Consider the following 13,626-nt stretch of genomic DNA (forward strand, 5'->3'; position numbering starts at 1 on the left):
TTAGAATGTAGACAAAAATATGTATTAAAAAGAGGAGAAACTTTTTCATGCTGCATGGGGAAGTTGTCAAACTGGTAATTGTACAAATCATAAAAAGGAAGACATTATAGTTTCTGATGATTAAGATGATAATAGTTTAGATGGTAGCTGCCAAGAGACCCAAAATTATGATTTTACAGATGATTCTATTATAAATGAAGTTGATTCAGACACAAATTTTACATCAGACGAAGATGAAAATGAACTTTGAATAATTTAGATTAATTAATTAAATGTAAACAGTGACGATCCAGTTCGATATACAATAAACGATTTTTCATTGCACCTTTTATCATTTTAGTACTTCATGCTCATTTGATCCTTTATAACTTAGGAGGCAACATCAGCGCGCGAAAAACGCGTTCCAAGATTGCAACTTTAATTTTGAATATTTTGTCGAGATATCTGGCACACATATTCGCAATATAGTAAAGAATTGTGGTACATAGCCCAATTTAAGAAACATGTTAGTATGTAGAAATTAATCTAAAATTAAATTAAATATAAAAAACGAGTCTGTGCCGCTTTAAGAAGAACAAAAAAATACAGTTTCTTCAAATAAACTTTTTTATCCCATGTCTAGATTTTGTGTCACAATGGAATTACTAAAAAACGATTATCTATAACAAGAAATCGAACTTGACTGACATGGCAACATTTAGCGCGCCTATGAGTATAATAATTATTGTTATCACATTACTGTGCCTTTGTTTCTGATAGTATAGTGTATAGTATCACTGGCACTGTAGTACTGCCGACACACTGTTGCCGCACTGTTGAAAGTTCGGAGAACTATCGAAAAAAAATATTGATGACGCGCTGATGTAGCCTCTTAATAGAGTACATTTATTTTTAATTAAGTACATTTAATTTTTAAATGAACTTTAGAAAACCTAATAAATATTTAGTAAAAGAAATATTTTTTGAGAAATTTTGATATATTTTCATTTTATATGTTTATATTGAAATAATTAACTTAAAAATACAAGTATGTACTTAAATTATAGTTTTTCAAATTATTAACTTAATTCAAAAAGAAAATAATATAGGATACGTGCACGCGCATGTAATTCGTTCAGGTAAGTACAGACATACTTTCAGGAAAAACCAAAGTTTTCAGTTCTTTTTCCAAAAATTCAAAAAAATTTCCAAAATTTTTCCACTGGCCGTAAATTTTTTTTGAAAATTTTTGGAAAATCTTAACCTCAAGCCCTTAATAGATCTGTAAAAAGTGTGTTCACCAATTTTCAGATTAATTGATAAAAAACTAAGCGAATAAGACAGTTTTAAAAATTTTTGGTTTTTAACCCTTATTAAAAATAGGCTATATCTCATAAAATAATCAAGATCTAAAAAAAAATTTTAAGACCAATCTTTAAGGTTAAATCACTCTGATGACTATTTTATTTTTCACTGTTACATTTTTTTTATTATTTCATTATTTTTAAAATACAGCACTTTTAATGAAAAACCAACCCTTATTTCCCTATTTTTGTAAAATGGAGACGGTTTAGAATTGTAAACTTTTTCTTATATAATAATAGAAAATTTCAACTACATATTCCCAAATTTTCATCCTTCCTTTAATTTTTTTGAGGTTTGTGTAAAGTTTTGTGTTCCTTGATCGGGCTATACAGCGATATTGTTAAAGAATAAGGCTATAAGATATTAAAAAATCACTTAAATGGGACAACAGATTTATGAAATTTGAGACATAAAAAATGACCCATTTCGTGGGGTGCCCATTTTCGCTGACGCGCATTTTAGATAATTATATATTTTTTTCGTTTTGTAATATGTATTCCACATACACCAATTTTACCAGAAAAGTACAAGTTTCAAACCGCGAGAGAGCGCTACGGCCGAAACTCACAGCGAATACACGTTGTACCGGGTGTCCCAATAAGAATGGCTCTCGGTCATATCTCAGGAACCGTTTATAGTAGAGCTTTGAAATAAAAAATTTTATAACAAAACTTGCCTCAGGAAAAGCCTGGAAATTATTTTCATAATTGTGGGACCACCGCTAGAGGGCGTAATTGAATATCAAAAATTAAAAAATCTAAATTTTACAAAATTTTCCTAATGAATGGGCACTGGAAATCCGACCGTCGTATTCTTCATAAAATTTTACGCATATTTGATTTGACAAGTTTAGGTCTACCTTTGGAAATAAGAGGTGGGGGTGAGTGGGAACCTTGTTATGAAAAACTGGCTGTGAGTCTGGTTCTGCTTAATCAAATTTTGCAAACTTGGTCTTGTTGAAGACAGATCTTTTTCGTCAATGTAAAAGTTATGATTTCGAACCAACTTACTGAGTAATATGCCAGCTAGAAGGCGTTATTTAATTTTTTTCAGAAATCTAGTGTTCCTTGGAAAATATTAAATACAAACATGCATTTTTAATACCATATTACAAAATTAGACAAAATTAGCAACAGAGTAGCGAAAACCGCATGTTAATACCTTTTTTCTATCTCGAGATATCTTACAAAACGTGTAAATTTAAAAACATAACTGTTACTGTCACCGGTAAACGAAATTCATTAAAAGTAGTGTGCTATGGAAACAACAAAGAAACATTTTCCAGCTGTCAACGTATATTAGGTCTCTTCAACGCTTCTCATTTGTTTCGAGCCTCGTTCATATCTCGTATATTAATATTATACACGGATTATACGGCATATGACAGAGGCTCGAAACAAATGAGAAGCGTTGAAAAGCCCTATTACAAAGAAATAAAAACAACTATTTAGTGATGACATAAACGTTCAAATTTTTGCCCATCATTTTCGTTGCAAACATTTACTCTTTCAAGAGTAGATTGAACAGCAGTCTCAATTTCTGCTCTCGATATGCTTTGAATGGCGTTTAGTATTCTCTGGATAATGTATTCTAAAGTAGTGTACGATGGGCAACAATTTGAATATTTAGGTCGTTACTAAGTAGTTCTTTTTGTTCTGTGTTATATTAAATTTTAATAGTATTGTTTCTCTTTATATTGTTGTTTTAATTAATTATATTTTTATACGTTGACATCTGGAAAATGTTATTTTGTTTTTTTTCCACAGCACACTACTTTTCATTAACTTAGTTTACCGGTGATAGTAACAGTTATGTATAAAATTTACACGTTTCTCGAGATATCTTGAGATAAAAAAAAGGTATCGACATGCGGTTTTCGCTATTCTGTTGCTAATTTTGTCTAATTTTGTAATATGGTATTAAAATGCATGTTTGTATTTAATATTTTCCAAGGAACACTAGATTTCTGAAAAAAAAAATAAATAACGCCTCCCAGCTGGCTTATTACTTATTAGGATGGTTCAAAATTATCACGCTTACATTGAAGAAAAAGATCTGTCTTCAACAAGACCCAGTTTTCAAAATTTGATTTAGCAGAACCGGGCTTACAGCCATTTTTTCATAACAAGGTTCCCACTCACCCCCACCTCTTATTTGCAAAGGTAGAGTTAAACTTGTTAAATCAAATATGCGCAGAATTTGATGAAGAATACAATAATCAGATTTCCAGTGCCCCTTCATTAGTAAAATTTTGTAAAATTTAGATTTTTTTATTTTTGATATTCGATTACGCCCTCTAGCGGTGGACCCACAATTATGAAAATAATTTCCAGGCTTTTCATGAGGGAACTTTTGTTATAAAATTTTTTATTTCAAAGCTCTACTATAAACGGTTCCTGAGATATGGCCGAGAGCCATTCTTATTGGGACACCCGGTACAATGAAAAAAATTGACATTTATTATTTATATACGACTTTAAATATGCATTTACAAATTCAAATATTTATTTTCTAGCTTTGGATGGAGAATAAATATACCTAGTTTATTAACTAATTTCCACCATGTAACGAAATTTCCCCAACTTAATGACTTACAGTATGATGGTCCAACGTTATTTGTAGCTGGAGGCAAATCTGACTATGTACCGTAAGTACTATTACTAATTATTACTTTAACAGGTAATATAAAAGCTTTATTTACTCAGTATTATTTTGTATTTTGACAACGACATCCGACTTGGGCGTCGAAACGTTAATAAAGTCATTTTTTTGGTAAAATTGTGGCTTATTTCCCATTGAAAATAGTTGATTATAAAAATGCCACAAGGAAATAGAGTCAGAACCACAATAAAAGCTTTACATAGATTAAAAATTGTGAATTTTTTAAAATTGGAATTCGAATGCTAAATATATTTTTTATTTTATGAAAATACTTGTTACTTAGTAATTTCATTCTATTTTATTTTTTATTTTGGAATATAGGAACAATAATGATCACTTTTTGAACAAGAGCAAAAATATAAGAATTATATTCTGTCTTGGGGATGAAGCAAGCAGCGTTCTTATTCAAGGATTCTTCTTCTTCTAATGGCGCTACAACCCTTTGTGAGTCTTGGCCTGCTTAACAATGTTTTTCCATTCTGCCCTGTCGGATACTTTCCTTCTCCATTGCCTGATGTTTATGGTTTTAAGATCCCCCTCTACGTCGTCTATCCATCTTTTACGGAGCCTTCCTCTTGTTCTATTTATTTGGGGCTTCTATTTCTGGATTACTTTTACAGCTCGATTATCGGACATTCTTTCTAGGTGACCGAGCCAGTTTAGTCTTTGTGACTTAGTCAAGGATTAAGACGTGAAAAAGACGAACTAAGCATCTCCCCCAGGTCTTCTTTGGTCTTCCTCTCCTACTCCCTCCAAGCTCCAGGAACCCAAAGATAATCATTGGCTCTACAACCCATGGTGAGTTTTGGCCTGTTTCAGAATCAGCTTTCATTCCCTCCTATCCTTCGCCTTGGTTTTCCAATTTCGTACTCCTAACACTCTCAAGTCGTCTTTCACCTGGTCCTTAAATCGTGCCCTGGGCCTGCCTCTTCTCCTCACTCCATCCGGTCTCTGGCTATAAATGTATTTCGACGGCTCCACCTCATTCATTCTGTCTAAGTGTCCTAGCCACCTCAGCCTGTTTTTTTGATAGATCTACCAATACTAGGCTCACTATAAAGGCGGTAAAGCTCAAAAATATAGCGTCTACAAGTCTACGCCATAATTCGTTTTCCTGCACGCCTTTATATATGTGTCTGAGGATTTTACGTTCAAAACAGCCTAACTGTTCTTAATCGCTTTTTGTTATCGTCCACGTTTCTGACGCGTAGATCAGAGTTCTGTATATCAATATTTTTGTTCCTTTTTCGACTATGTTTGATGTTAAAAGTTTTTTTAATCCATAGTACGCTCTATTTGCTAGACATATATGTCTGTTAATTTCTGCAGTTATAGGCCAATCAAGTTAGGTTTTTTACTAGACATAACGGAAAAGACGAGGTTTGACAGTTGAAATGTGTAGTATGAGATATTACAAAAAGACTACCATCTTGGGGTTCATCAATTTTTTAGTGGAACAATTTTTAAATAAACAATCAAAACGTCAAACTTAGTTTTTTGCTCATAACTTAAAAACTTGCTTATTTAGAAATTTGACGTCCAAAGGTAACTTTTTCAGAAAAAAAAGATACATCGAATGAGATACGCTAAATGAAAATCGGTTAATAAACAAAAAAGTTATTGCAAAACGGATGACAAAATCACCTTTTTTGAATATTGTTAATAACAATTTTATTGTTTATTAAAATATGTTTTAATATACCTAAAATTGAGGACATTATGGTGTTTGAATGGTGTGCAAAAAATGGTCCAGATCGGTTAAATAGTTTTCGCAAAATTGAATTTATTTATAAAATTTTTTTAAAAACGAGCCAATTTCTGAGGCTGGTCCAGTTAATATGGCTTAATGTATCTCAATAAACCGGGGCTCATTTCCTTCATTAAGATGTATACTAATAGCCTATGAAAAAAAAGTAAAAAAATGCATATACGTCCACAAAATTATTTGTTAATAAATAGCAGTTTTTAAGCTTATAAACAATTACAATAATTTCGTAGAAATTAGATCAAATTAAATGGCAATAAAAAATACGGAAAGCTGGTTAAAATACACAACTTCTAAAAAAAATTTAGGTCCTACGACCATTGGGGTCTGAGATGGCCCCTTTTTTGAAAAAATCACTGTTACGTTAATTAACAGCACTAAGAGCTGAAATTAACCAATCTTTTATAAGAAAAGTCAATGTTTTTAACAAAGTTTGTAGCAAGAAAAAATGTTAAAACTTGTTTAAACAAGAGTGTTATAAACAAAGAGTATTTTGCGTTCCGACTAAAGTAAAAAATAGCGGGCGTAGTCGACTGACTGAATAGTGGGCGCGGTTGGCGACCGGCAGCAACTCCTAAAATTACGTTATACCGACCACAAAAATCAACTTTAAGGTGAATGACAAATTTTCGTCATTCCTTATGTTTTCGAGGTCTCTGAATCCGAATATGGAGTTTATTTCTTTCTAGAATTAGTGTAACATGTTCAAAAATCAAATTTTATGCAAAAATGCGAAAAATCAATTTTGATGATTTTTCAATTTTAACTCACTGTATTTTTGGTCGCTGTAAATATTTCCTTTTAAAAATTTTACTGTGTTATCTTTTTTGATCATTTAGATAACAGTGAGATTTGTCCAAAATGATTAAACACATTAAAAGAAAAGTTGTTAATTTTTAAACATTTTGTCGTCAGATTTCGTTAGTTTCATGTTTACTTAAAAAAGTTGAGTGACAAACTTTTTAGGTTATAATTTTAACTAACACAGAAATAAAATATAATTCATGAAGAAGTTTTCCAAAAAAATTTAATTTAAAATATGCAATAGGAAAAATGTTATGTGACTTTATAGACGAGCGGCGGACCCCAAAAAAAGATTATTTCTCGAGATACTGATATTAATTTTAGTCATACTTTATATTTTTGATGGTGCTGAAAACGAAAATTAGGGTTGTTTTGAATTTTACGTGGGGGAACATTATCAAAATGGCAATTTTACCCTAAAAATAAAAAAAAAACACGTTTTTTGCGTTTAACTTGCTACAACTCTGTTCCATTGTAATATTTTTATCTGAAATTTTTATAGTATATATTTCTTACCTTTCTGAAGACAATATTTCTGTCTTGCCATAAAGAAAGTTATAAAGTGTGTGAAGTAAAAGGTGCAGATTCTTGAATTGCAAAGTTTAATCGCAAAAGTTGAGTGACAAAATTTGAAATTTAGCTGTTTAATTAATTTTATGTTAAAATCTAGAGTACAGAGAACAAAATGTTTTATAGAAAAAAGTGGTGAAGCTTTTAATTTTAAGAAAAACGTGATTTCATTTTTTTTTATTTTTAGGGTAAAATTGCGAATTTGACAATGTTTCCCTATCTTAAATTCAAAATAAAACTCATTTTCGTTTTCAGCACCATCAAAAACAAGGTAAGACCAAAATTAGCCATTCACCACACCGTGGTTGATATCTCGAGAAATGAGCGTTTTTTTTTGGGGGAGTATCACTCGTCTATAAGGTCCCGTAACTTTTTTTCTGTTGCATATTTTGACTTGAAATTTTCCAGAAAACTTTTTCAGGAGCTATGTTTTAATGCTGCGTTGATTAGAATTATAAATTAAACAGTTTGTCACCCAACTTTTATAAGTAAACATAAAACTAATGAAAAAATTATTTAAACAATTTTCCGGCCGCGATAACTTTTTTTTTACCCTCTGGATTGTTATAAGGAACTTTTTTTTGAGTAAGTTTGTGCAAAAAATACGAATCGGAATAATTTACCTAACGGGGTCGACGATACAGCCTGGACTACACACGGATTCCTACTACCACATTAAAATAATAACATTTAGGTATCTTATTTTCATTGCAAAATTATCCAAAACAAAGCAGCTAATGGGATCTATAAACCTTTTTTGAAGTGGCCTTTTTATTGTTATTTTTTAAATTTATTTATTTAAAATATAATTTTGCTAAATAAATGTGCAACATAATAATATTCATAAAATTCAAGTTTCTTCCAAAATATATAATTATAATATTAAGCTTCAAATCCGGTATACTGTCAATGTTAAAAATGGGCTGCAACGGTCTAACGCTAGCGAATGGTAGTCCGCGAATTTATTCTCATTCGGCTACGCCCATTATTTTTTTTACTTTAGTCGCAACGCAAAATACTCTTTGTTTATAACACTACTGTTTAAATAATTTTTAACATTTTTTCTTGCTAAAAACTTTGTTAAAAACTTTGACTTTTCTTATAAAAGATTGGTTAATTTCAGATCTTAGTGTTGTTAATTAACGTAACAGTGATTTTTTCAAAAAAGGGGCTATCTCAGACCCCAAGGGTAGTAGGACCTAAATTCTTTTTTAGAAGTTGTGAATTTTAACCAACTTTCCGTATTTTTTATTGCCATTTAATTTTATCTAATTTCTACGAAATTATTGTAATTGTTTATAAGCTTAAAAACTGCTATTTATTAACAAATAAGTTTGTGTACGTACATGTAATTTTTTTTACTTTTTTTTTTCATAGGCTATTAGTATACATCTTAACGAAGGAAATGAGCCCCGGATTATTGAGATACATTCAGCCATATTAACTTGGCCAGCCTCAGAAATTAGCTCGTTTTTCAAAAAATTTTATAAACAAATTCAATTTTGCGGAAACTATTTAACAGATCTGGACCATTTTTTGCACACCATTCAAACACCATAATGCCCTCAAGTTTGGGTATATTTAAACATATTTTAATAAACAATAAAATTGTTATTAACAATATTCAAAAACAGTGATTTTGTCGTCCGTTTTGCAATAACTTTCTTGTTTATTAACCGATTTTCAATTAGCGTATCTCATTCGATGTATCTTTTTGTTCTAAAAAAGTTACCTGTAGACGTCAAATCTCTAAATAAACAAGTTTTTAAGTTATGAACACAAAACTAAGTTTGACGTTTTGATTGTTTATTTAAAAATTGTTCCACTAAAAAATTGATGAATCCCAAGATGGTAGCCTTTTTGCAATATCTCATACTACACATTTCAACTGTCAAACCTCGTCTTTTCAATTACGTCGAAAAACGGCTTATTTTTTACTAACTTGATTGATCTATTACTGTATTACTTTAGTTCAGCGGTTCTCAATCTGTGGTACATGTACCACTGGTGGTACATTTCATTTTTTGAGGTGGTACACAAAACGCAAACACAGCCAAAATTAGCACCACTATTATAGTTAATTAGATCACCTAGTTAGATATGTATTTCAGTTAAGTGGTACCAAAAATAATAAAAAGTATTTGGTGGTACATGACACAAAAATATTGAGAACCGCTGCTCTAGTTGATTTGTGAGCCTAGATGTACGAACTCTCTTACTCCTTCGAAAGTATATGTTCCAACCGTTAGATCTTCAGGTTTGACTACTTGATTATTATTTGTGACATTCATATACTTAGATTTATTAGTGTTAACGTGTATCCCCATTCTTTTTGCAGCTGTTTCCAATGCTGTGAACGATTAAACCAGGTCCGCCTTTCTTCTTGCTTTGATATCAATGTCCTCTACATACGCTAGTATTTGTACACTCCTATTAATAATGGTCCCTCTTGTTGTTCTTCCAGATTCTCTAATAGCTTTCTCTAGGGCAATGTTGAATAGAAGGCACGATAGACTAGCTCCCTGTCGAAGTCCTGTTTGTGTCTGGAAAATTATTGATATTAAATTCTGCACTCTAACCTTACACTCGACTGTTGAGAGAGTTGCTTTCACCAACCTCAGTATCAGTAAGTGTGTTGGGATATTAAATTCTACCATGGCTTTGTATAATGCGTTTCTGTCTACACTGTCATAGGCACATCTAAAATCCACAAACAAATGGTGAGTATCAATTCCCAACCCAAAGATCAGCAATTCTTAAATAAGGATTAAGCATCGATTCTTGGTGCAATCGTACTTTCACAGGAAATTTATCAGTCTCTCCTACACGTGTCCTAACAGTAGTTCTTACTACCTCATACATCTCATCTGATTAAAATCTTTTGCTTTGGGGACATCCATAAACTACGTCGTTGAAAAGGGGGAGGGGGTCTTTGCTTATTACGACGGTATACGACAGGGGGGAGGGGGCCATAAGTGCACATCCGACGTCGTTTGATGTTCACAAATGTAAAAAATATACCCTATTTTAGAATTAAAAAGAATTAGTAGGTATATTACTTTTATCGCATTACTTTTATTTCGTTTTTATCACTCACAGCTTTAATAATATTGCTAGCAGTTTTGTACAGAATACCAAACAATAAAACATTGTTCTATGAATATAAACAAACGCTTCTATACAGAACAACGTCTGGAAGCAATAAATATTAAACTGTTCATTTATTTACTGAATACTCTGTGTGAAACAATTGTACAAGAATGAATAGAAATAAAATATTCTATAGAAATAAAATATTTAGTTAGTACATTGTATTTATACTTAAATACGCGGATATTAATGAGCTACATAGTAATTCTAATTTGGATACATTCGTAAATTGTCGGATACAATTCGTAACTTTGATAGCTAACTTTAAAAAATCCAGAAATAACATGGAATTTAAAAAAAAAAATCACTAAAAAGGGAGGTCATGAGTTGCAATTGCGACGTCTTTATGAGGGGGGGGGGGGGGTCAACTCTAAACGATGATTTACGACGGAAGGGGGGGGGGAGGGTATTAAAAAGTCCAAAAATTTTACGACGTAGTTTATGGATGATCCCTTTCTGTGCTCTATGTTTGGCTATTTTATATATCTTTTTTCCTCCTTACCTAGTAGCAAGTTGATAGTATTGATCTGTATACGCTTTAGCTTTTGATACTGCTACTTTCGATTCCTTTTTGGCGATCGTATAGTTTTTAAGATCTGTGTCCGACCTATTTTCTTGCCACTGTTTTGTATAATTTTCTCTTCTCTTTTAGTTTTTCTTGAACTCCGTTTGACCATCACCAAGTCTTTTTATTCTTAAACTTATTTCCTGACGTTTTTCAAAGTATTTAAATAGCGGTATCTCTAATAAATTATACTGGTCGTTTTCCTCTTAATTATACTTATTAGGAATTCCTTTCATGTTCAAACACATTTTTTCTAGTACCTATTCTTACCCTGAATATACCTTATTTCTAATCATTTAACATCCACGACTTGATTTTTTGTGGCCCTCTCCGATATTTTGTTTTAGTTTCGCTTTTTTACTTCGATATCCACCACAAGCTATTTATGTTGTCTTACTGTCTCACTAAATATTACCTTGCAGTCTTTACATTTTTTTATATCGTATTTTCTTGTCCTGAAATAATCTATTTGTGAGTGATTTTGTCCACTTTTATACGTAATAAGTTGGGTTGGGTTGGGTTATGGCTTTACAGCGATAACCCACTGGAGACCTTGGGGCCATAAAAGAGGAAAGGGCAGATCACAGATGAGATGGTCAGATGACCTAAAAAGATACGCAAGGACCAGGTGGACAGGATCAGCACTGAACCGAGAAGAGTGGAAAAATAAGGGGGAGGCCTACGTTCAACTTTGGACAAATGAAGGGCAATAGAAGTTGGGTTTCTCTCTTTTGAAAGAATGTGTTAACAATCACCAATGATGTTGCTTATTCAAGCACATGATCTCTAGCTTCATTTCTAGTTCCAAACCCTGGTCCTCCATGTATTGCTTCATAGTCTATCTTGCGTATGAAGCAAGCAGCGTCCATCAAGACGTGAAAAAGACGAACGCTGTATTTAGATACTATTTTTGAAAATCCCTTCAACTGTCCCGTATATAATTCATTTAGTTTAAGAGTTAAGACCTTTTACCTGCCCCTAGAAGACAGTTTCCTCTAGAAGACATCATCAGTAGGTCATGTACAACATAATGAGAAATTGAGTAATATAGCGCTCGTGATTGATAGTTACTGGACATTTCCCACAAATAAATATTGTCTAAAAGAAATCTTTCTACGCAGAGTATACAAAAATATTTTCTGATCCATTCTTGAATGGACAAGACTAACAAAGTGACTTAGATTCGATCTTCAAGTGGTGTTCGGATTGAATGTTACCTCTAAATAGGTGTGTAGTTTTACATTTGGGAAAAATATCCCGCGCATGTCTTATTCAATAGACGGGCATTTGCTGGATACTGTGGGATCATAAATAGTGTAAGAATTACTGAAAATTTGAGTTGGTCTGAGCATATTTCAAACATCACTAAAAAAAGCGGATAGTAAATTATACCTACTATAAGGCTTCTACACAACTATCCTTTTTGGGTTCTATTCGTTTGTATAAAAGTTATTTCCGACCCCTACTGGAGTACTGTGGAACAGTTTGGTGCCCAGAATTAATGCACAATAGAACTTTTCTCGAAAATATCCGAAATAAAGTCACCAGATTATCTTTCAATCGAAGAAGGCTAGATTACCAACACAGATTATCTTTAGCAGAGTTATCAACTTTTGAAGCTCGTCGACTCGTGGTGACTTAATTATCACCTTCCGAATTTTGAAGTGTTGATATGGAAATTTGCAACCCTTTTTTATTTCAGATTATGATAGCAGACTACGTGGACACAGTTTGAAAGTAAAGAAGGAATCCTTTTCATTGATAAGGCGCCAACATTTTCTGTGTAATCGTATTTTTAGTAAGTACATGGAACAGTCTGCTAACGGAAATTATAAACTCTCCACCTATAAATGCTGTTAAAAGAGCAACTAGACTGTTATGTGTTTTCAATTGAACAGTATTGTGTACAATCGAATAGTGTATAGCTTATTTGCGCAACTAATTATTTTCGAATGTACTATTTCATTTTTCTTGTAAATGGGCTTAAGGGTCTTTATGACCCCAATCCTTATTACTATGTAATAGTAATATTTATAATCCGTCTTCCATAAACTACGCACGTCTTTTTTCACTATGCAGTAATATTTCTTCACCGCTTTTAATAAAATACGATTTTTGAGAAAGACATCCAATTCCATTTGTATACAAGGAAATTCGTCTATATATAAGGTAATACAGGTTAACTAAACTAAAGTTATACCTAATAAAATATTTGACATGTCTATTCTACTTTTTTGTGACAGAACTTAATGCAATTTCTTTGCTGATGCACGAAACAGCTAACGGCTTATTTTTAGTTGTACTTTGACAGCCTGTATAAAATAAATGTTTTATGTATTTGTCAAATAAGACAATTAGTCAGTTACTGTCAAATTTTTTGTGCATTTTCATAAGCCATGTATCTTCACCATCATGTAAATAGTATTTTTAACACCGCAAAGAGAACTATCAAATATTCATCTATACATTGTGCTTTTCAACCAAAATCTTTCACGGAATCTAACAAACGTATGGATTTGGCCTATAGTTCGTACGAGTCGACATTAAGTTACACAAAAAAAGCTCCTGAACCTACTCCTTTAATTGTTTTGCATGGATTTTTAGGTATTTTTATCATTTATATTTACTCTTTCGCTGCTATATGCTTCCCTTAATACATACTATGTTCAAGTTTTAAAGGAAGATCATTTTAAAAATGTTAACCACTTCATCAATCGCCTTGCAGTATTTACACTTTGGGTATTTTGTTTTTCCTTACCAACTTTTC

General features: G+C 32.0%; 1 protein-coding gene across 3 annotated transcripts in view; it reads left to right on the top strand.

Moving 5' to 3' along the window:
• The window catches only part of LOC126888841 (protein ABHD11-like), a 45,879-nt gene that overhangs the window by 20,302 nt on the left and 11,951 nt on the right, over window positions 1-13,626 (top strand). For 2 of the 3 annotated variants that reach the window (XM_050657266.1, XM_050657268.1), the window contains exon 3: window positions 3,860-3,991. In XM_050657266.1, the coding sequence (XP_050513223.1) occupies window positions 3,860-3,991 (132 nt within the window). Of the gene's footprint in view, window positions 1-3,859; window positions 3,992-13,189; window positions 13,464-13,626 lie in introns of those variants that run through there. The other variant, XM_050657267.1, reaches the window with a different exon arrangement.

Source organism: Diabrotica virgifera, chromosome 7 (genome assembly GCF_917563875.1).
Source record: "Diabrotica virgifera virgifera chromosome 7, PGI_DIABVI_V3a".
NCBI lineage: Eukaryota > Metazoa > Arthropoda > Insecta > Coleoptera > Chrysomelidae > Diabrotica > Diabrotica virgifera.